At 42.3% G+C, this 25175-nt stretch overlaps 1 protein-coding gene across 2 annotated transcripts in view; it reads left to right on the top strand.

Moving 5' to 3' along the window:
- TDRD1 (tudor domain containing 1) overlaps window positions 1-25175 on the top strand; it is a 1656135-nt gene that overhangs the window by 442748 nt on the left and 1188212 nt on the right. For both annotated transcript variants that reach the window (XM_069239312.1, XM_069239311.1), the window contains one exon: window positions 23279-23422. In XM_069239312.1, coding sequence (XP_069095413.1) covers window positions 23279-23422 — 144 coding nt within the window. The remainder of the gene's footprint in view (window positions 1-23278; window positions 23423-25175) is intronic.

The raw sequence follows: 25175 nt of genomic DNA, 5'->3' as shown, positions 1-25175 counted from the left end.
TGGGCTGTGTCAGGGGACATCGCCCCACTCACCGGGGGTATTTGACCCTGGTTGCACATTTCCTTTGCCGTTGCACAGGATGGGTGGGTTGGTTAGCTGTTCTGCCCTGTTCAAACCCTCTTTGGGTGTCTGCCCCCCACCCCCATGCTGCACCCAGACATCGGCCATGTCCAGTCGGTGTGCTGCAAGACCCTGGCCTCCGGTAACATCTTGTGCCCCCCTCCATGGGCATCCAAACCCCCCTCTCTGCCCCATTGTGCATGGCCTTAGGTTAGAAAAGTGGATGTAACCAGCAGTCGGCCTCAATCTCTGGCATTCACATCCTCTGGCCATGGGCAGCAAGGGTCTATCACAGAAGTAGCCTTTGCCCCACAGGTTGCGAACCCTTCCAGCGCAGAGCTTATGGCTATTTTCAATAATTTTGGGCTGTAGAGCCTGGTGGCTATCTGTTTTCATTCATTGTGGAAATCATAGTCCTGTAGTGAGTGCTCCTGCAGTGAATGCTCCTACAGTGGCGCTTTGCTCTGTTTTAGTTTTCAAAGCTAGCTAACCATATGATGCGAACTCATGACTCCGTATGCTTTGACCTCCCACTCAGATTTAACCATTTTGTGAAATTCTTTCTTAAAACGTTGCGTCTGGGATCTCTCCAATCTCTACATATGCTTTACTGTTTGTTTATGCATCATGTAGCCTACCATTGTTTTTTAAATATACAACTACGATTAGAGACTGCTTGTCTTTGTATTGTTACATTAGCATAGTTAATAAGCCTATTGTAGTATTGTGCAACCTATTGATAGCAAAGCATTCAGTCTAAGAAGAATATAAATGAATTCCCCTCAAACTTAAACATGAAAATTCTTTTTTGATATTCTTTATAAAATCGCTGTATTTTGTGCAACCACTGTTTTTTTCTCAATATTATTGTTTAATAATGGTCAACACTACAGCCTGAATATATTTCTCATGTGCCCTGTAGTTACTGTTCCTCGTTGATTGCCTCATGGCTTACTGGTCTACAGACCCCCTGGCCCTAAAAAAAAGTTTTTGGAAGCCCTCAGTGAGTTCCTTGATGCAAGTATACAATACTCTAATTTTTCAATAGTAGGAGATTTCAATTTTTATTTGGAAGATGTCTCCGACAAGGATTCTAAATTGCTTATTGATGACCTGAATGGATTTTATTTGAATTTTTTGATAAATACACATACTGCAGGTAGCACTCTAGACTGAATGTTTTCAAATCACCCTGACCTACTTTGGGAGGAGACCGCTTCCTGTTACCTGGTCTTATCACATAATGGTGCGATTTAGTATCAATTTTTACCTGTGACAAATAAAAACGCTAGGCAGGTAAAAGCCATCAGGGCCTGGAGTAAAATAAATAGGAAATAATTAACTGAGATCTTAGAAGTCTCAACACCATCCTTATGTGGCTACCTTAATGAAGACCTAGATAGAGATTTCAACTGGATTAATGAGGCAGTACACTAGTTGGACCCCATTAAGATGATGGTACAATCATAGAATTCACCGAGCAGCTCCCTGATGCACTCACTCAAGGAGCTGAAAAAGACTTGCTGGTGACAAAAAAGTCTGGAGGAACAATTACTCCTTAGAAGAGAGAAAAAATGCAGCCAGGTTATTCAGAAGTATAAATCAATGACAAAGTTGGAAAAGACCAATTTTTTCACAGAAAAGATCAAACTAGCTGGCCAATACTAAGTACTAGTCAACAGCTTTGTAATTATTAACCATTTTTTTTCTGTGAAAAGGGAAAGCCCAGTTATGAGGAAACAAACTTTGGGCCCTCTGCCTTCTCCTGTATCGAACACAGAGAATTTGGGAATCATGTTTGATTCCAAATTTATCTTCACGGATTAGACCAGTCAGCTTGTAGCGGCCTGCTTTTTCCTGCTGAAAACACAAAATAACATTTTTCCCTTTATTCCTTATGATCTTAGGAAAACAGTTATCATTTACCTGTATTTTTTTTAGACTGGAGTATTGCAAAGCCCTCTATTTGGGCTTGCAGCAAAGAATGTTAAAAAAGTTGCAGAGGATACAGAACGAAGCAGATTATCTGCTTAAAAATATGAAAAGATTTGACTGTCTTGATAGCTTTGGAGGAACTATGTTGGCTCCCGGTTAAAAAGAGGGTCGCTTTTAAAGCGCTGTGTACAGCTCACAAAGCTCTTAATTTATCTGTCCGAGTACCTTAAAAAAAAGATTCTTGTTGTATTCACCAAATAGCTATTTATGATCTGCAGTCTCCCAAAAAGTGGTGGTGCCTACAATTCACAGAGCCTCTTTGGGCGGTTGAAGTTTTGTTTACCACACCACCAAGCTCTGGAATTATATTCCGGAACATTTGAGAGGCCAGTCCAACCTACATACTTTTAGAAAACAGTTGATAACCAGTTTTTTTGTTCTTCTACTGCAGTATTGATCATGGTCGGTGTAGTGGACTTGTCAGTAGACTCCTAGCACAAAGACGACTTCGGGCATATGCTGTGTTTTACAAAAATAAATCAAATTAAATTATCTTGCCACTTAAAGACCTTTATCCTTTTGAACACATTATATATCATAGACTATAATGAAAATAACTCGCCTACACAAAACGTGGTTCTCAAAATACATATTTTGTGACCCTCTCTGAAGTAAGCCTTCCATTGAAAATCTTGATAAGCCTATTCAGCCACAGATATCTCCTCATACAGTCTGTGTGATGAACTCTGTTTCAGTGTTGAATGCTGTCCTCTAGTGATTATCCAGGGTCAGACTATGTTATCTAATTAGAATTAAACTTTTTTAAACATGTGTTGCATTTAAAAGCATTGGCTGACCTTGACATTACCTTAATATCTTAAGCCAATAACAATAGGATGCTTTCTTCTCTACACTCATTTCAAGGGTACCATATTGGAGCATGTTTCTAATCACATATTCACCAAACATGGTCTGCTGTCCAGAAGTGCTACAACTTTAAAATTATTGTTAATTTTCTTTTCATCGCAGTTTCAACCAGTAACTGAACAGGCTATACCAGTTTTGTCCATAGATAGACAATCCCAGAAGCGTCAACAAACTGACTTCTGATTAACACAGGAGCCAATGTATGGTATCTGACTACTAGACCATTAGTTTCAGCATGCCTCTCCAAAGACATGGAGTGCCTTTTATAGCAGAAGGCAGTAGGATCTTCTATTTATAGGTCAGCATAAATCACATCATGAACACAAAGTTTCTTCTCAGTGCCACTTTACTTTATGAACATGTTTTTATATTTAAAAACATTCAGTTTCTTGGAACAGTGTTTCCTCCATGGTTCTTAGACAGAACCCCTTTTTACCACATGCTTCCCCCATTGCTCCTATTAAAAAAATATAAGTGGGTCAGTAATCCCATAAGCAGAAACAGTTAGGCACAGGGGATGGCCTCCAGGTAGACGTTGTGCCAGACCCCGCCTCTGCAGATGGCCACCCCCTGCTGCATCTACAGTCTTTGATGTGTGCAACAATGTTGCTCCACTGTGCCTAGCCTCCAGGCAAGCTCTGTATCTTCTACCAAGGGTTGTGGGGTTGCCTTGCATCTTACCCAGCATCTAGTGAATTCCACTCAGAAAATGTTTGCTCTGATGGATACTTTTAACTGCAGATTATTCACTTTTAGAATATTCCTAAAATGTCAGACTATCTTTAACTTTCATACCAGTGATCTGTATGCCAGTATGTGATGCTCTGCATCTCGCAGTACAATCTGTTTTTCTCAGAAGTAGCGGTTCTGAGCCACCCATAAGTGCCATCCTTCATGCTGACATCTCATCTTTTCTTTCCATGTGGATCTGGACCTCCAATGCAGTTTATTTTAATCAAATATTTTACTAAGGTTTTACATTTTTCCAAACAGAGTTTGCAGTTAGTTATTCAAATTGTTAAGCTCATTTTGATATTCTTTCACTGAGAGCACACTTAAAGCCTCTAACCATCATACTGACATTCTCAGTCTCCACCACTTCAGAACACATTTCCCATCAAGTTGTATGACCTATAGGCCAGTCTGCTGCTGTGCTAGGAGGGAGACAAAAATAGTGCATCAGATGGTTGAAGGAGGATGCTCTGTTGGGGACACCATTCCCTTCAGATCTTATGATGCTTATTCGGGCATCACCTGGCGGCATATCTGGGCCTTTCCAAAGGCAGAAAGTGATCAAGCCCCATCATTCACTGTTCCAAGACTAGGGGCTCTGGGTCTTTCCAGGTTCTGCGATGTTCCTCTTGGTTACTACAACTCTGAATCACAGCAAGGCCATTTTACATCAGTTGCTATCTATTGTCTCCCTAATATGAAGAAGGGTAATTTTGGGAAGCATAGGTAACTACCAGTGCAACACCTCTGCCAGGCATGCAGGTGCCCCCTCCCCGAACAGAATCAACGTCTTGCATTCCTAGATTGTGAAAAGTCTCCGCTCAGGAATAAAAATCTTAAATGAAGCAATGAGGACGATACTCCCATCCTAAAGAGCATATCACAATATGGCAGTTGCAAATATCTCATTTGTAGTACCCTGATTTTCAAAGCAACCACTGTGTCCTGGGGAGATGCGCTTGCTTCAAGGCAGTCATTCTTTGTCAGCCTACGTCTTTCTCCCAGGATTCCAGCAGTTTATCAATAGTCTGTCATATTGGCGACTAGGGAGTGGTAAATGTTTGCGGTTTTGTCATCTGTCTAGCAGCACTTTAGCCTGTGTCCGAGTTGTGATCTTGAAAGCTCCTGTAAATCAGTAATGTAAAACATAAGTGCATGCCACAGCTGCAGGTATTGGAAGATTTGTCTACGATGAAGATTATATTCCTCCTGTTATTTTGCAAATGGTTTCAGTACAGTCTTGGATTTATCGCCCAGTTTCGGGATACCTGTAGTATCCCATCTTTCGAATCCCTGTAATTCAGACACCTGCCGCATCTGGCATCCAGTCTACAATGGAGTAGACCAGTTGTCAGTTTGCCTGTCAAGGCCCTTATTGTCTCATCCCTTACCTGAAATTCCACCCTTGTGCAGGTAGGAGATCAGTAGCAGCTGTCTCACGTATAAACAATGTCCCATCTTGCATTGCCATTTCTCACTAGCAAAATGCTGGATCACTGATCCTATCATACCACAATATGTTAAGGATAACCTGATGAGAGGCTCCGTTGTAGGAGGTGAAATCTGGGAATGGCTATATCCGCTCAAATATGGAGTTGAGAGATTTTAGCATAATGATACTAAGGGGCTGGTGGTTTCACACGAAAACTGTGTTGCAATGATACGGGTGAAAAAGGACCAAAGGACGTCAAATTGAAATTTCTGTAGTTGAAAAAGCAGATAGGATAGGGCCTTCACATTAAAAATTGCAGAGCATAATAGGATAGTGGGAGCACTGACCAGTACCACAGGTCCCCAGTCAACCGATTAAATTGCAACTGAATGTTCTTTTCCTAGGCTAAATGAGTTGTGTGTGTCAGAGACTCCCAAGGTGTCTGAATCCCCGTTGGAGCACCCTCAATTCGCCCACCTACACGATAGACTGTGGAGAGGTACAAACTGGGACACCAGAAGTTTTGGTGTGGTTAATAGTAAATTCCTATAATCTGGAGAACCCTGGGTCCAGAATGGTGGTGCTAATCTCGCACATAACTTCTGATCAAGATGGCCACATCCATAGTCACCTGAAAAGCTAGTATAGAACACTTGAGAGAATCCCACAGGGGCTGGACCGAGACTGTGATTTCCCTCCAACATGTTGTTCAGGTAGTAAGACTATGTCAAGGCATCTGACTACCTGCAGGACTACCCCTCCCTTGACTCTGGCCAGAAGAGCAGTAACGTTCCATGTGAGGATACTAACTTGTCATTGAGCTTCTATCCTATGAGCAACTCGGGGTGACCTTTAGGAGTACAGTGTGATCTTCAATGTGCAGTATGTGAATCAGAGTTGCAGTATGCTCTCTTTAGGCCCTGCCCGCTGTGTACCTCATTGCCTCTTTTTGTAGGGCCACCCCCAGTTTCTGGACTGATGCTGTTGGTTTTCCAACTCAGAGTGCTCTGAAGCCCGCTAACCAGACCTCAATGCCTGTGACCTTTTGGTTAGACCTCAGTGCCTGTGCCCTTATCCTTAAACAGGCTATACTAATTTTGTCCACAGATAGACATATCCGAGAAGTGTCAGCAAACTGATTCCTGATTACCACAGGAGCCAATTCAGGGTATCCGTCTACTAGACCTCAGTGCCTGTGCCCTCATCCTTAACTGAATGTTGAACTGACTTTTACCCAGTTGAACAAAGTTAACATTCTTGTAAGACCCTATTAAATGCTACCTAGAGTATCCAGGACATGTGAGTTAGACCTTTGCAGGAATTGCAGCACTAGTTGTGCTGCCCTAGGTGAGACACATGTAAAATTAGACCTCCCAACCCGCAATTTGCAGGCTGGAAGAGCTGCATTTAAAACGATTGCAAAGCCAGACTTCCTGCTAGGATGTGTGTAAGTCTCTCTTATGGCAGGCCTGTTGAGTCCCTGGGTAGGTGCAACAAGTCCCATGGGCAGAACATGTAATTGTATGTGTTCTGATAGTAAAAACACAAAACTATTGTTTCTACTATGGAAAGCTTGATCACCCAATTGACGAGTACACAGATACATGCTGACCTCTTAGCTGTGCCAGCTCTGGACAAGTGCAACCAAAGTGAGTCATCAAAGGTATCAACTTGTTATATTAATCACAACCAATGTAACGAGATGCAGTATGCATCTTTAGCAAAGTTGACGCTTTGTTGCCCTTAGTCCCCTGTACCCATACTGGTTGCACATGGGGTCCTGTTGCTGAGACAGCTTTCTGCCCTCTGGGGGAGACGTGCTAACAGCTTCCAGAAAAGAATAGAATAAGGGCCTGATTTGGAAAAGGTGTCACCTCCCTTCTGCATGAAGCCACACTGGTGTTGGCCCAAAAGGTAAGCTTCCAAGGAGAAAACTCCCCTTTGAAGAGCAAATGGATAACACTTGGGAGATGGGCTGCTCCATTGTTTAGGCATACAGGCTGGCACTTGGGACAGAAGAGGGGACACCAATTGCTGAACCTGTTTTCTAGGTCTCTGTAGCCCCCTTTAGTTGACACTTGTCTGGGTTGGGCTATGGAGCTCCAAATGCCGGGAGAGGGTTCCTTTCCATCTTAGAAGTGGGCAGAATGGTGCGTCCTGGGAGCCCCAGATGCCTCAATTCACAATAAGTGGTGATCAGGTGGAAGTCAACTGGTGGCCCATTGGCCCCTGACCACATCCTGACCTGAGGGCATTTTATGACTATAAGTAGGACACCCCTTGCATCCCCAACTCAGATCTCAAATGGAATGGAAGAAGGACTGTCCTGCTACACTGTGGAACCTGGACGGACTGAACTTGCGTGGACTGCACCTACATAATGTGGTGGCTAGCAAAGGAGAAGAACTGAGCCTCCTGTGTCCTGCTCAAGGGGAAGTAGTCTCGAGAGCCGAGCCAAAGCAAAGAGACTCCCAAGGGTCAGTGAGCTGGCCTCCTGTTTACAGCACAGATACTCAACAGCTGAGAAGCCTGCTGGGACAACAATTTGTTAGCCCAGAATTTTCAAACCGCTGCCAACCAGCAGCAAATACCAGGACTCGATGCTCAAAGTTGCACCCAAGTTCGCTGATCAAGAGTGTCGTCGTAGCACAGCTGAGACCTCCATACAATGAGTTATGGGCCCAAGAAGGTTTGACTGGTGACCTTGATACTGGGTGACTTGTAGTCCAGTGGCAGCTGGAATCCTGCCAACATCAAGAGGACTTAAAGGAATGTTGACCCTGTGACCATGACAGCGTCATTCCTTTTGTGGACCGAGGAGTAGTTTATAGTAAGACCTCCGTCAACCACATCGCAGCCATAGCATCCTTTGAGCACCTTCAGCATTCTTCATCCCTTGCATGAGTACAACTTCCATAGGAAAGCTATGCAATGGATAAAAGTGCCTGGAACAGACTGAAGACTCCTTCACCTGCTAAGGTTACTGTTTCTGAGGACCTTGCTGGTGCCGTTGGCTGGCTCCCCAGTGGAGTTGAACACCTAAAGTGACTGTATTACACCTCACCCACATTATTTAGTGAAAAAGGTTTGTCACATTTTTTGAGTTTGTCAGTGCTTGTTCGTAGGTGAGTGAAATGCTTTGATTTTACTATACCTTGTAAATTCTATATCTACTGAGCCCTAGGGTGGATCTTTTTCATGGGAGTGTCTAAAGCTACATAAAATCAAGTCTATTTTTATGAGCTGGTGTCAGATTTCTTTGGTTTCTTGTTGATTTCTTCTTCAGTTTTGGTACAGTTTAAATGCTTTACATTTGTTTCTTTGTGTAAACATTGCTGGTCAGAGCTACAGCTACCCAGGTTTGAGCTGACGGTTTGAAAAGTGAAAACAAAGGTTTGGTAAGTGTACTACAAGTTGCACAACCACACCAAAAATACACCCAATTTCCTCACACCTTACTATAGTGATTTGTTTCCCCGTATCCTGCACCCTCCCTAAATTTTGAAAACCAGAAGTTTCTGTCTCGGAATTAACAAACAACTGTTGCCAACTGGACAACTTTGCTAAAACTCTATCCTCCTAAACCTAATTCCAACTACCCCTCCCCATATTTCAACCCCCAAACTAAAAAGACTGGGCCAGTACATGCCAAACACCTCTCACAAGAACTAGGAAAGATATCTGTCGTCTATCCAGATCGGGACTCCTTTGTGGATTGGATGTCTCCTGCAGAAGCAGGACATTGCAATTTAGTACTGTTGGTGGTGCCTCCTCCGTGCGATGTTGTCATACAGGATGCCACGACCACTTATTTCCAGGACAATGACGATGGTGAGGTATGCTGAAGCACTCTATGGAATGCTACAAAGGCCGTTATTAGTGAAATCGTAATCCACACCAGAACTCTAGAGAAAAACGGGGAATGTTAAAAAGAGGAGCTGTAACTTAAATGACTTGCTCTCTAGAGACACATCACAAACCGGATTACACCCTCCCCACTCATAGAGCCCTATGCAAAACGAGATGGGAGCTGGAGCAATTGCCCATGTGCAGTGCAGCCAAGAAGCTACTGTATTAAACATGAAGCAAGTTTAATAGGAAAATGAGGAAAAGACCAACAGGCTGCTAGCCTACAAATTTACAGGCCCAAGTGCGAAACCATATTGATAAAGTCTTAGACACTCTTGGCATCCCTCAGACCGAAAACGAAAAACATTTTACACCAGACTATCTATTCCCAGGTACACAAGACACTTATTTGGTGGGCTGCCACATTCTATTCACTGAGGCGAATGGCCTCTTGATGGAGGTAGAAATAACAGCTGAGGTTCAAGTTTCCATATGCAGCATACTGCAGGAAAGGCCCTGTGGCCTGTTCGTTTCCTGGCCTCCTTTTACAAGGTGTTTATACAGGGCCACTGGCTCTAGTGTTAAGTAATTTTTTTTTTTTTATGGTCATAAATTGAATCATTAAGTCCTATTTAATGCCCTTGCTGCAACTGTCGCGTAGGCTCTCGTTATTCTAATGTCACTACTGGATTTCGAGTGGCAGAATCGCCTGTGGTGTGGGAGACTGAGTCTAACCCAGTACAGGTGACACCTCTTGCTCCAATCCGGGTTCTGCTCTTGCTAAGTAGCAGTGCCTCATCTCTACCCAAGGGCAGGGATGATTGAGCAGCCGAGCGCATGACATAACTGGTTTCTCAGGGAAGCCGTGGTTACTCAGGTCTCATCCTTTTCTCTGTTACATTAGTTTCACATACACAATGACAAACCGAGGCAATATATATTTCAATAATACTTTAATAACACTACTGCATCTTAGATAGCAATGCATGGACTGCAATAACCAGGACAATACAGCATGACAAGATTAAAATTGTGACAAGAAGAGTAAAATAAAAATAATGCTACCATATTGTCACTAGAGTCAACAGACTAATTCCTTCCTAGGCTATGATAGAGCACAGCTTGTTAAGCTCTAATTCTGCCCTGCATGTTCTCCTGGGAAGCCATCATCCCCCATACGTGAGCAAAATTCTGAAGTCTGTAAAGACAGCTGTAGCGAAGCATTCGGCATACAGTCGTGGTTCTCTGGCTGTAATCTTCCTCTAACGTGTAAGGGACAGGGAAGTGTTTTTATAATAAAACAGCTGGTGTTCTAAGAAAATGTCCCCACGTAAGAATGTGTATTTTCTATGAATGTCACAGACTAAACTTATACCACGTTCAGCGGGAACCTATCTTGCTGCTGCCTCGAAAGAAGCACAGTGTGAGCAAGAATTTCTTGTTTGAGAACAGAGTGCTTGCCTAGGCAAAGACAGTCAGAGAGAAAATAAAACAAGACCGTAAAAGTGTCTACTGTAACAATAATAAAACAAAGCTGAATAAAATACATCTAGGTTAAAGTGCACAGCGGCAGGCCTAGTATTTTAAAATAACGTGTATGAAGCTATAACTAAAAAAAAATGGCAACACAACACCCTTCCCTTGTCGGTTGAAGGTGGTTCAAAGCCTAGATATACTTAAAAGCTACTAAGCTCAACCCAAGATATATATGTAAAAATGTCAACAATGACAAGTTAAAAGGAAACAGGAGCGTATAAAAGGACAATTTAAAACTGTTAACATGTGGCATATAAGGGACCGAATTTCAAGAGTCAGAGTTATTTGTAGAATTTCCAATCGATTCCAGGACAATGGAGGACAGGAAATCTTCCACTTCAGCAGGTGTTAAAGTTGGAAAGGCATCGCCGAAAAGGACCAAGGAGCAGTTGTGTTCCATAGCCTGAGCCTCCGCCAAGGCGGCATTCCGTGGTGTGCCCAATCATGAGTAAAGTGCCACATCCTCCAGGAAGGGCAACACTTAAGTAGCTTCTCGTAGCAAACGCCCCTTCAACGCGCATGTCTGGTAATGAGCCCTCAGCGAGAACATCAACAGATCAGCATCCAATGAAAGCAAGCGCTGCGTAGAAAGACAAACTTCCTGTGCATGTTCCAAAGGGCACCAGAGGCGCCGAAACACAGGCTGCACACAATGTAAAGCCGGTCTGAATGACAGAGACCAGTCACACCCTAATTGCTCCCGGAGTGCTGCTCCAAAATACTCCATCATGCGTTCATGGCTCAGCTGCCCTGAAGGGAGCTCTATCGTTCCTTCTAGTTGCGGTGGGGCAGCCATTGCACATAAAAAAAAATAGCAACAGCAAAACGCCAACTATTTAGGCCAAAGTTATTGGAAATCCCCCTAAAATACTGGAGAATATAGAGTGGATGGCTGATGGTATTATACTGAATATGGAGGAGAAGGTGTGAACGAAACCAGAACCAACAACCTTAAAGAAATTTGCAATTCCAGTACTACTGGATGCATTAAATATCCGTCCCACAAGTTCACCAAAGTGTCTCGGAAAGTTGGTACTTAAAAGGGACTGTATCTCTGCTGATGACCTTGCCACCTGAAGTGCATAGGTCTCGCGTGCAGATGGAAGAGCCACATGCTTTTGAAACAATAAAGCTTTGAGTCTGCTCAACTTGTCAAAATTAACATTAGAAGTGGCATTATAAGGCCAAATGTCTTTCATGCCACTGAGACATTTGTATGTGAAGGGTAGCTCCCACACCTCATGGATGTAACTCCCAGTTTTTCATATCTGTCTACCGGAATGTGTTTTAAAAAGGATGTAAATTGTAGTGCGGAAATAGGCAGATTAATGACCCTGTGTATTAACCATTCAGCATATGGTATTTTAGCCACAGTAAAAGGCAATTTTTCTAATTTTCCGATGTTTAGCATGACGTAAGTTGCTTCTTTCTTAGACATTAGTTGCTGTTGTCACGTTAAATTAAAAGAAGAAAATATGTCCCTCGCGCTGACATATTGCCAGGGAACGCGACCCGCCTTCAGTGTTTGAAGCGTCCAGCCCGACTGCATGATTGACCTCAGCTGACTCTGTCCATAATGTAAGGAAGACATATCTGTATAATGTCTATAGCAGACGAAACAATGTTATTTAGAGTATATATTTGATAGGACAGGGTATTAATCCCATTATCTACAACAGCTAATGCCTTATCTAAATTTTCCTGTTGTATTTGCCTTAACCGGACAGCTGCTTCTTGCTGTGAAAGCTTCCAAATTTCATTATATAATTGATATAAGAAGCGTTTTCTGTGTTTTTATGTGGAGCCTAACAGGAAGTCCTGTAAGTCGGTGTTATTAGATGGGAGACTGAGGTGTTCTCTGTGTCTATTGAGGAAGTCTTTAACCATTGCTGGCAGAGTTTCCCTACACTGTATGTTGTTAATATACCCTCATGTTCGGACGATCTATAGCCCGGGTCCAGCCAACTTGTTCTAAAACCCTTGAGGAGTTAATAAAATGTTTATGGCACCCATTAGTATCTATTGGTCACAATAACCTCCCGCCAGAATGTGTCAGTGAAACATTAAATGTGGCATTCTGGACCCATTCATTGAGCTGATCTTCAGCTACATTTATATATTTTTGCCATTTAAAATTCTTTGCAGGGGCAGGTATACTGGGTGTGTTCAATTCCTTAATCTTTGCTAAGCCTAAACAACTCGTTTGTTGTACTGTTTCATTTAAAAATATAATTTGAACAGGTATCAGGCATGCTCTAAATAAAGCTCCCTTCCCCCGTATTTGCCAATGTCTAGTTCCCCACACACTCTTCAAGTCAGTCGACTTCAGCCAATATTCATAGCTTTCTATACTCAACGGGGAAACAAAGGAATCCGAATATACAAATTTCGTATTTGTCAATAGTATGCGTATGTTTTCTGTAGGTGGCAATTTAAAATAATACGATTCTGCATTTTTAATATTGTGCCCAGAAAAATATGTAAACTTTTCAGAATACGCTTTAGAACTCCCTTCTGGTGGAGCAGGACAAAGTTCCTATTGTGTATAATTAAAAACAGTCTTTGGGCTGCTTGCTCTGTGGATGAAATCGTGCCCATAATAATTATAGCAAAACATATCACCATAATTTTCTCTATATTGATAAACATCTTTGTTTTCAAATACAGTATAAAACTGCAATTCAGTCATCATTGAATCAACTTTTTTCACATACCAATCATCAGAAACAACCCCGGGTATTTTTATATTGTTCATTGAAAGTTTAAACACATATGATATTTGAATGTCCTCCGTAGGGCCGTATATATCAAACATTACTTTATCCCAAACAATCCCATCAGAAATTTGTATAGCGGAAATGTTCACGAAAGACAAATCTCTGCGGACTTTGTGAGACGAAAAATGTGGTTTTAGGACCTTATCCACCTGTTCAACTGCTGATTTTTCAGGAAGAAAATTACCATGTATTAATAAAAAGAAAGTGATGTCAAACCCGATCCAAAGCAGGAAAGCTAGTACACACAAAGAAAGCCACAGATAGTTTCATGGAAGAACGAAGTAAGTTACTTTAAGCCAATTTATGAGCTTACATGGTTTTGACAGTTCAGGTGTCGAAGAGGCGAATAGGTCCAAAAAGTCATCGTTGATGTCGGCAAAGAATCCAGAAGCAGTTTGTGTAAAGACTAGAGCCGTAATTGTTGGTGGAGTTGGTGTTTCCTGTGGCGGCACCGAATAAATAGCACCATCCATCTGTGTCGAAGCTGTATCAAATCTATCAGTAATATCCGTATTATTTGATGTCGGTGGAACTAATGCAAAATCATTTTCCACCGGAGAGGTGTCCGTGTTGCTGCTTACAACTTGTAGAGGAACTTCTTGATCAGTAGTGAGAGGGATTCAGGAACTACTGGCAGTTCCTTTTGGTCAGCTGTGCACGATCGGCCACATGGTGTAGTTTGACATTGTCGATAGAGACAAAACGATTTTCTTTGGCACCTGCCAACGTTGGTAGAATGACAGTTCTGGTACCGTGTATTCCCACGACTGGGACTTGTGCACGGTAAGAAGGACCAAATTCCTTTTTCACAACAACCTTTTCACGTACTAGCTCCCCAACTTTAGGAATCCAGCCTGTAGGCGTTACAGGTACATCCTTAATTCCTATGAAGGCAGCACTGGCAGAAGAGTTGTCGTCACGGAACTGTTGTAATTCCTGTAAGACAGTGACACGTTCATTTATGTCAAAAGGTGTTTTTGACGCCTCCACGCCAGGACCATCAAGTTCTAGAACATACTTTTGAGTTCCGAACAGGCACTCATATGAAGTACGACCCCCCAGGGACCTTCTAGGGATTTTTTTTTAGTGCTCTCTAGACTCCATCCAGGTGATTAAGCCAACTATGACCTGTACCTAGGACTCTGGCTGTTAAGGATTGTTTTAAATCACGGTTTAATCGCTCCACAACATTATTTCCCTTGGGATGAAATGGAGACGAGTACTGGAGTTGGACCCCCAGCGAAGACATGGCGTCCATAAAAGCCCATGAGGCAAAAGAAGGGCCCTTGTCAGAGTGGAAAGCCGCAACTGCATATGTACTGATAAAGACGTGCAAATCTTTAATAACAGTCTGAGCGTCAGCCGAGTGTTGTGGCCACACCCTTAGAAATCTGGAGCAGGAGTCAACAGCGACTAGGATATATTTGTATCCGATGTTAGTTGACTGCAATAGTCCAAGTACACACATTGTAATGGTTTGTTATAAATTAGGAGGGGTGTCTGCGGTGGGCGTTTAGCTGTGGAAACTTTGATTTGTTGGTAGATGTCACAACAAAGGACATACTGCTTGGCCTCCTTTTATAGGCCTGGCCACCAAAAATTGGCTTGTAGCAATGATATTGTAGCTCCCACAACAGCATGGGCAGGTACTGCCCCCTCATTTGTTGCTTTAGTCAACTCTAGTCTTGTATCTTTATTGGGAATTTCTCAAAACCCTACGCCTGGTATCTTAACTTCAGCGTTTAGACAGCCTCCCATTCAGTAGGAATATTTAGCAGGAAATGCTTTTGGATAGGGCGTACCATCAGCCATAGCTTTTACGGCAGCCCATATATCTGCATCCAGTTTCGCTCCTGAGCGAGTTACTGCAGCAACAGTAGCTGTAGCAACTGCTGACTTTGCGGCTTCATCAGCCAGTGCATTCCCAGCCACGTGCATTTCAACACGTTTGTGTCCAAGTGTATGCACAACATGGACATTTGGTAGTGTTTCCTTCAGATCCGCTACCTTCCCCCACAGTAATCCGTGTTTAATGGTGTTGCCTTTAGAATCTCTGAACCCCTTCTGGCGCCAATAATGCAGGTATTCGTTGAAGGACTGGACAATAGTACGAATCACAAACAATCAGCGTATGCTGTGCAGGATCTGTATGTTCCAGTGCCATCACCAGAGCTTTCTGCTATGCTAGTTGTGCTGTGCAATCCCCTAGGCTTTGTGAAAATGTATGTAGGGGACAACATTTTATTATCCTCCATGTAGCTACTTAGGACTGCGCAAGCAGCAGAGTATTGGTGCTTTGTGTCAAATGCAGGTTGTGCAGAGCCATCGGTGTACATGACTCTGTGATAGTGTTCAATAGGCAGTGTGTTTGCTGGAACTGGGTATTCTAGTTTGTATTGCAAAAATTCTTTAGTTTGTAATTTTGTGTCAAAAATGTAATCTACATCAGTGGCTGTCAAAGACGTGGGCCATTGGATCCAACATGGATGCAATGCTTTTGCGTTAGGAACGCTGGCTTTTGTGACAGCCTCTAGGGCTGGGATTGGAGAAAAGACAATAATGTGTTTGCCCTGGGCTAGAGGTCTTTCTTTAATGACAGCCATCTGAACAGCAGTGAGAATTTTCTCAGTGGGAGCAAAGCGTTGTTCTGCTGCAGAGTATAAATGTGATTTGTATGCTATTGGTTCGGTCTCACTCTCATTAAAGGTTACTTAGGTGAAACCGTTTGCACCAGCAATTACTCTGATGGCCAAGTGTGTTTTGTTGTCCCTTGTGTGTAGATGTTGTGCTGCAAGCATGCCTGTCTGTAAGTCTCTGAGAATGCGTGTGTTAAACTGTCCAACATTTACTTGAAAAGTCAGGACACATTAAATCATATAAGGGTTTTATGCGTGACGCATGATCTGGAATGTAAGTTCTGCCAAAATGTAGGAAACCCAATAGAGATTGGAGTTTTTTAAATCGTATTTGGAGGTTGTAATTGTGCTCATTTTTCTAAAAATTGTGGTGCTAGGCTCTTTCCTTCACTCAGTAGCTCATACCCCAGAAACGGGACGCTGAGGAAGGCTATTTTTGTTTTTTTTAAGTTGAATTTGTTGCCAAATTCAGCAAATCCCACAACAATGCGGGCTACCCATCTTAAATGTTGTAGTAATTCATCATCCGTAAGATAGATATCCTCTACATAGGACAATGCTTCAGGGTCAATGTCATGTAAAATTGCAGTCACACGAGTTGTGAACAGTGCTGGGCTGTTCTGGTAACCATGAGGTAAACCACAGAAATTGTTTTTGAGAACCCAGTGCACTGAAACTTAAGTCAAGTCTCTACTTTCAGGTGCTATATTCTGGCAGAAGAAACCATTGGAAATGTCCAGTTTTGTTTTGTATTTTTTGTGCACTATGTTTATTAGCGCTGTGCTATGTGAGTTTTGTATAGCATATGTGCGTGTATGACTGTTTAAGTGTCTGCAGTCTAAGACTATCCTACATGAATGATCCGGTTTAGCAACAGGGAATAAAGGATTGTTCATTGGGGAGACGCAGGGTTCAATTACTCCCTGGTACTCTAGTTGTGTGAGGATTTCTCTCACAGGTGCTTTTGCATCATGTTTTACTGGATACTGAGGTTGAGGTTCATTTTTAATAGGTATTACGTGGTAGGGGGATTCTTTATCCTATCCTACATGGTTGCTATATAACGTGGGTGCCTGCGCCAATGCCCAATCAATGGCGTAGGATTCAGCGAGTTCCTCCGGAACAAGGGGTGAGAAAGAAGGTTTAATATCCTCTTCCCGATATGGGCAGGTACGGACAAATTCAGGTGGCCAATCTTGTTCCGCCAATCAGATATCATATATATTTACCATGCAATCCCAAAAGATTGCATCTATTGTGCGTTCAATGTCTCCTAACTGCAATGTTACTTTATACACCCTATCAGGCGTGGAGACTTTCATGTCAGCTGTTTCTACTTGTAGAAAGTCATCAGTTGCTTTCACCTCCAGATGCTCTAGAAGACTCCGGTGAACTATTGTGACCTCTGCTGCGCTGTCTAGAAGTGCTAGTGTTTATCCTGAGGTCCCATATGGGGAAATACCGCTTTCAGTGCATTTATTTTTTGTGCTAACCAAAACAGAGTTTCCTCTCGTTTGGCGGGGGCTTCACCCATAATTGAATGTACAGTTGCAGGGTTAATACCTGGTGTCACTGCACGTGGTTGCGCTGGAGCAGCACATGCTGGGTTTGTATTCAATGTTTGCTTTACAAACTTTACTAATCGTCTGTATATTGCTGTCAGTACAGTATATAAGCGACGAACCTCAGCTACTGCTTTTGCTACCGCAGGATGAGGTCTATAAGTGGCCAATAAAGGCCAGGTAGGACCATCATTACTTGGAGGACCCAACCAAACTGGTAAGATTGTGTGGGGTACGGCGCCATCAAGCAATTATTACGTTATTGATATAATAGAGGTATTTCTAAATATGCATATGCTCTGCATTGTCCAGGTACGTTTGCAAGTGTATAGTGATGAAATGTGTTTGTGTTCCCATCAACTGTTGGAAATGTGACTGAAGAATAAAATAATTATGTTCTATAAGCTGCATCTGTGTCAACAACCAATGTAACTAGACCTCCCTGGGCCGTTAAGCCATGTGCCTATAAATGTGCATTCAGGAGTTGTCTCATACTTACTGCAATTGCTACCTGTTGCGGATACGCCATAATAGTTGATAATTTTGTTCAGAGAAGGCACACCAAATAGGGATTATCCTTTTAGAGTTCCAGCTTGAACAACCTCGAGCATCAGATTGGATGACCTACTTAGCCAAGGAGGAAATACCACGGACGTCTCTGCATATAGTACAGAGGTGTCTTAGTATATAGTGAGACAGAGATAGTCGGGAGGACCCTATAATTAGAGCCTGACTGATCGTTGGCAGCGCCATTTCACGTAGGCTCTCATTATTCTAATGAGACTACTGGATTTTGAGTGGTAGAATCGCCTGCGGTGTGGGAGACTGAGTCTAACCCACTACAGGTGACACCTGTCGCTCCAATCCGGGTTCTGCTCCGGCTAACTAGCAGTGCCTCATCTCTATCCAAGGGCAGGGATGATTGGGCAGCCAAGCGCATGACATAACTGGTTTCTTAGGGAAGCCGTGGTCACTCAGGTCTCATCCGTTTCTCTGTTACATTAGTCTCACATACACAATGACAGAGGCAGTATATATTTCAATAATGCTTTAATAAAGTAACTGCATCTTAGATAGCAAAGCGTGGACTGCAATAACCAGGACAATACAGCATGACAAGATTAAAATTGTGACAAGGAGAGTAAAAACATAAAAATAATGCTACCATATTGTCACTAGGGTTAACCGACTAATTCCTACCTAGGCAGACTATGATAGAGCACAGCGTGTTAAGCTCTAATTCTTCCCTTCAGGTTCTCCTAGGAAGACATTATCCCCCATACCTGAGCAAAGGCCTGAAGTCTGTAAAGACAGCTGTAGCGAAGCATTCAGCAATCAGAATACAGTTGTGATTCTCTGGCTGGAATCTCCCTAAAGTGTAAAGGTCAGGGAATTGTTTTTACAATAAAACAGGTCGTGTTCTAAGAAAATGTCCCTATGTAAGGATGTGTATTTTCTATGAATGTCACAGACAAAACTTATACCTTGTTCACCGGCAACCTATCTTGAAAGAAGCACAGAGGGAGCAAGAATGTCTTGTTTGAGAACAGAGTTCTGGCCTAAGCAAAAACAGTGAGAGAGAAAATAAAACAAGACCGTAAAAGTGGCTGCTGTAACAATAATAAAGCAAAGCTGAATTAAATACATCTAGGTTAAAGTGCACAGCGGAAGGCCTAGTATGTTAAAATCACTAAAATGGCTACACAATAAAACCTGGGAAAGACTCAGCGGATTGTTGTGAATACTCTCCGATAGCTTTTCTCCACAAGGACAAGTGATTTTTCACTTCTATGCTGGTATTGCACCTACACATGTTCCGGGCCAGCCTAATATTTCCCCAACAGGCAGGTTTCATCAGGAATGACCACAGGAGGCATATTATCATGCAAGCAGTCCTTGATAGAGAGGGCTAAAAAAAGAAAAAAATCACTGAAACCTGATGGCCTTCAATTAAGTAAACTGGCTATACATGTCCTGGGTATTGGACAAGACCCGGTTAGGCCCCTGCATGAAGCAATTTATATGAGCAAACTCCCAGAACCAGCCATCTTCATAAAGGTGAATGGTGACTATTCCCTCTGGGGACCCATCCCTATAGGTAAAAGACAGGGGTGCCGGTTATCCCTTTTAATTTTCGCATTGGCAATGGAACCGTATATTCAGATGGTGCAGAATAGCCCAGCCATAAAAGCCAGGGTGCTGCACAGAACTGCAAGCTGGCAGTGTATGCAGACAGTGTTTTGTTGTTCCTGATGGAACCAGAGATTTCCATATCAGCCCTAAAGGAGATACTTGTAGTCCTCGAGGCTGCCTCTGGCTTCCTCATAAACTGTAAGAGGTCTTGCAGCATCTGAATAGCAGATGACACTGTGCACAATCAGGCATTTCTTGGCCATCACGGGTTTATCTTGGCAAGGGAAATCCCTAAAATCCCTAAAATCCCTAGGCATATTTTTGTCAAATACCACAGCCGCCCTATTTTAGAGCAACCTCCGACCACTGCTGCAAACTCTTTATAAAGATCTCTACCAGTGGGTTAAGTTAGAGATCCTGTGAATGGAAAGGCTGACACTGGTAAAAAATAATTTTCTATTCAGGTTCCTTTATGTGGCTCAAACTGCCCCACAGTGCTTTACAAACCCCTGATAAAACAGATCCAGACTAAATTCTTGGCCTTCGTCTGTAAGAACCAATCTCCCAGAGTTCCAAGGGCTACTTTATATAAGAAGACGATGAAAGAGACTTGTGCTTTAGTTTTAGTTTTAAGGATTTATAAAGCGCGTAGTGACCCGAAGGCATCCCAGCGCTAAACCTAACCTGACCAGTGCTAGCAATAGGAGAATTCAGAGAGCTACCTACAGAAAAGAATGGTTTTAAGTTTTTTTTTCTAAAAAGCAGTTCTGAGTGTTCATGACGGAGTTCAGAGGGAAGATCATTCCAGAGACGAGCGGCCTTGGTGGAGAAGGAGTTGGCCCCCCAGGCTCTCTTAGACCGCAAGATGGTCACAAGTCGAGAGGAGGAGGACCTTAGACTTCGAGAGGGGACATAAAGATATAGCCGCTTTCTGAAGAACATTGGACCCTTATTTTGCAGGGCTCTTGCAGGGTTCTTTCGAAACAGACTTGCATCCAGGCAGCTCAGCTCTTGACTGGAATCATATCCTGGTGTAAAAGGGTGGGTGCATGCTGAACAACACTATCCCAGATACTACTACATATCTTACTTTCGTTCACCTGAGGAGCTCACTATGGGAAGCAACATTTGCACCAATGACCCTGATCATACTGGAATACTATTCCCTTATGCACAAGAAGCATGCTATCACACACCTTTCACTGCTCTCCCGGTCATACAGAACCCGGATTTTCCACTGGGACACACTGACAGCCTATTCAGGCCCTCCTCCCCTCTCCAGCACGCCCTCCCCCATTTTCCCCCACTCCTCCACCGCTATGTACTCCTTTTTAGGGAAACGTTATTCAGATGGAGAAATGCCCACTCGAGAAGAGATCCGAAAACCTGGCATTGCAAAAATAGCAAACGGTTTCCAGCTTAGACAACTGATGCACTGGGCTGGTTCTGGAGCACTAAAAGATAATGCATCCAGTTGAAAAACTTAACTAGAGACTATATTTGGGGAGAAGATACTTGAGAAACGCATCACGTTCCTGCCGCATGTGATATTGGACCTCGTTCCTGAACACAATACACTATACTGGGAGAGGTATCTTGGCCAGGACACATCAGATGACACCTGGAAAAAAAATTGTCGGAACAATGAAATCTTCCATCTGCATATCACACAAATAAAACCTATACATATGCCTCACAAGATGGTACCTCTATCCCACACAACTCCATGCGATGTTTAGAAGCCCAGAATTTGCTGAGAAAACCGTGGCAAGAGGGGCTCCTGCTGTACCCCTTAGTGAGCTTGTTGGGGCAACCTCTGTGAAACTATTGTACACCTTTTAACCACCCCATGTGGGAAACTTATTACTCTCACCTATTCGCTGGCGGCACAAGTGGCAATTGCACAGTTCTGCAGACTACCCTCTCATTTGCCGATTTCCATTTGGTGATGTCGGATATGATCCATTTATGCCCTTGAAAAGATAGCTGTGCTGGTGTGCGATAGAATGGACAAGTTGAAAGCAACCTACCTTCCCTTTTGGACCTTGATGAAGCATGACAGGCTAGTGGCCTAATCCCAGTTGGGTCCCGGAGCTGGTTTGGACAGTTAAGCTTCATGTAATTGTCTCTAGTTCGAGTGGGATATTCATACATTCTCTTTCCTCCAGTGTTGATCTAAAATCATATTCCATTGCTTATAAAAGTGAAGGGCAGTAATGTTGGAATGTGGCAATCTGAGTGTGACAAAGCTTTTATTGTGATGTTCTTGAATGAAAGAAAAAGCAAAAAAACAATGTGGTATAAAAAAATTAAAAAAAGTAATGAACTAGCTCTCTACGTACTCAAATGGCATCTGTGGACCTACCCTTTATGTAATGCGGAGGGTCTAAGTCTAGATGCTAATGACTAGCACTATGCCTTGTCGGTTTCAAAGAAAGAAAAGTGTTGCCAAGACTTGACCTCAATTCTTTTAGAGTAAGCCTTTTACCTTAGATTTTACAGCTTCTCTTCAGTAGTTAGTGGATGCTTAGTAAGGTTTCTTTCCAACAGTTGTTGGATGAAATGGTAGAACTCTCTTGGGCACCTAAACTCAGTTAAACCATGTTGGTTCATGAAGTTTTGAGAATGGCTCACAAACTCTTCCCATGAGCTATTATGGACTAGTATAGAGTGAGCAGCAGCCTACCAGGTACACAGCAGGGAGTTATATATTCGACCCCTACATCTCTTCACAATCAACCGGTTTCATGAAAAGTAACTGACTGTGTCTAATATATGCTGGTACTATACATGAACAATTATACAATTATTAAAGGATTAGCAAAGGGGAACAAAGCAAAGAAGTTCCAACATGAAATTGGTTACATAACTCTTGCATTATATTGTGCCACAGTGAAGAATGCAGCTGAAATAATGTCTTACATTACTCCCTGTATATTACCGTAGAGCACAATCCTGAGAACCTCAGTAGTCCAGTGTTACTGTTCAAAATGTCCTTCACAGATATTTAGCAAGATGATCTCATCTCTGTATCAGTGTTTTGGCTGGCTAACAGTAGAAATATTTGTGTAATGGCAGCACGATTGGCCCAAGAATTAGTTATTTTAGTTATTAGACCTCAAAATGTTGATGAGAAGATTATATTTGAAAACAACATGGGTATGTGAAATGCTCGACCCAAAGGGACTGTACACCATATTAGTAAATCAGCATTAACTAATTTGATTTTGAAAGGACAACAAATATGCTCAAAATCTAATTAGAGCAAGATTATGTTGTATTTCAAAACTGATTTATTATCAAGGGGAAATTTAGCAGGTCAATACTCTCTAATCTATTGATAAGCGCCACAGTAATGTTCCCATAGGTCGTATTGTAGGACTGGGAGCACTGGTGTCTGTGCAAGTTGTTCAGTATAATGATTCTAGCAATGAGAAAATAAACTGAGTTAATGGAAGCCGGAAGGTTTGCACTGGTGAGGCCTTGGATAGGGAGCTGAATCAGTACGCTTTTTTTTGCCAGATTGTATAATATTGTGCAGAACGTTTTCTGTTCCCCTTGCTAGTGTGGGTGGCTCACAAATCTGAAGAAATAGTCCATGGAACTATGAAAATAAGTTAATATAGTGAAGGAATTGTACCATTTCAATAAGTGTTTGCATTATTGTTACATTGTGTGAAGATGTTCTTTTCTTTACAGTGCTGGTGTCGAGTGGTGGTTCGGGATGTGGATATTGCGTTAAAAAAATCACAACTACTATTTATAGACTTTGGAAATGAAGAAGAAGCTTCACTGGACAGCATTTATCCCCTACACATTAATGTTGGACTCCACCCTCCTGCTGTGAGTTTTATTTTTGGCATGCTAATGTGATGTGCCTTTCATTGGCTGTTTATTAAGTTTCAGCAGGATATTAATCTTGTTACACAACCAGAGGAACTCTCCAAGATGTGTAACCAGGTTAACAAGCCCAATTAGAGGAATTTACATAATTATGAATGTCCAGACAAAGGGTCTGATTCCACTGAAGATTATGTATTTACTATTTTCCTGTATAGGAATTTTAAGAAATCAAGCAAGAAGAATTTTGTTTATTAAATCTTCTTATAACACTATCTCAGAATGTAACAGCCTACACGTTTTGGTTTCAGTGGTTGTTCAGTTGAAATCCTTTTATGTTATGCTTTGAACACTTCCTGAATTAAAAGCCGTTTAAGATCAGTAGTTGGCCATTGCAATGGGTAGTGAAGAACTTCAGCCATGCCTCTGTGCATCCCTGGTACCTAGAATCTGGAGAAAACTGATTTCGACATCGAGCAGAAGGCATGTGGCCTCAAACCATGCTTCACATTTGGACTTTGAGTTCACTGAGCAAACACCTCACATACTATGTCTGCTCACAGGAGGTTCAACGCATGGCCATCATGTATACAGAACTCACTGAGCTCAGGTTTTGACCATAGTTAGTGGAATTGTTTGGAAGAAATTATATTCTTGCACTTATTCCACTTGTCACAAGCTTGAAATTCATCTTTAATGTTGTACTTGTGTAGACAGGTATGCTGTGGTGAAGTTTTAATCAGACCTTAATTTGTTACCCTCACTGTTAGTTGCTTCATGTGTATGTAAGCGCATTATTAATCTACTGTAACTGGTTGTGAGAATGTATTCTGTGATTGTTGCATAATCAAAAACAAAACTGGTCTAAAAACAATGCGGAATCCATATCAGACAACACAAAATGTACCTTGGTCTTGGGTAAAGCAGTTTGTGCTGCTCTGCTAGTAAACCCTATACAGCTCAGGTAAAAAAAAAGTTGGTTTTCCACATTTGCCCATTGCTATCAGAATGTTTTCTGTGTATCATTTCATATTCCTTACACTGAATATTTTCATACATTCACACACTTCTGCTTCCTAGGATTCATTGCAGTATTTCATTTTTGAACCCCAGACTTTGTAAGGTTTCTTGGGGCAACCCATATCTTTGATTAAACACTTCTAAGCAAGCATACTCTATTTCATGCCTGAGGACTATTTTTCTAGGGTCTGGACCACAGGCTACCCCGCAGTCTGACAACATCTCAGCAAACAACGATTAAACCCAGATGACCAAATTGTTTTACCTACGGTAATGGGGAATTTGCACTCCATATTTCTAATAAGTTAAGTTTATCCTCCTCAGACAGTGTGGTCACCATAATTGAAATCAAAGTGTTGCTTTCCCCATCCGAGAACCTCCTCCATTTGGAAAAGCACAGACTATTATGGAACAAATCTCCTATTTAGCTGCAGGCCCTAAAATAGAGAAGGATCTATTCTCCAAAGTGTCAGTAGGGGGCACCAGGTGCAGTATACTCTTTGTAAGTTACACTGATCTGAATCTGCCCTTGATAGCAACATTACTTGGGGAATGAAACTTTTCCTCTCAATCTGGATCATCAATATCCCCTAGTTCTACTGCCCAGCATCACAGCACTCTTGGGAAAGTGTGTGGAAAGTTATTATTCTGGGTTTCATAAACAAAAGAAAATGCTTTTATTTAGAGCACACTGGTACAAACCCAATAGGCAAGCCCCATATGCCATCTGCCAAAT

The sequence above is a fragment of the Pleurodeles waltl genome, chromosome 6 (assembly GCF_031143425.1).
Source record: "Pleurodeles waltl isolate 20211129_DDA chromosome 6, aPleWal1.hap1.20221129, whole genome shotgun sequence".
NCBI classification, from domain to species: domain Eukaryota; kingdom Metazoa; phylum Chordata; class Amphibia; order Caudata; family Salamandridae; genus Pleurodeles; species Pleurodeles waltl.
This window is presented reverse-complemented; position numbering and strand designations above follow the sequence as displayed.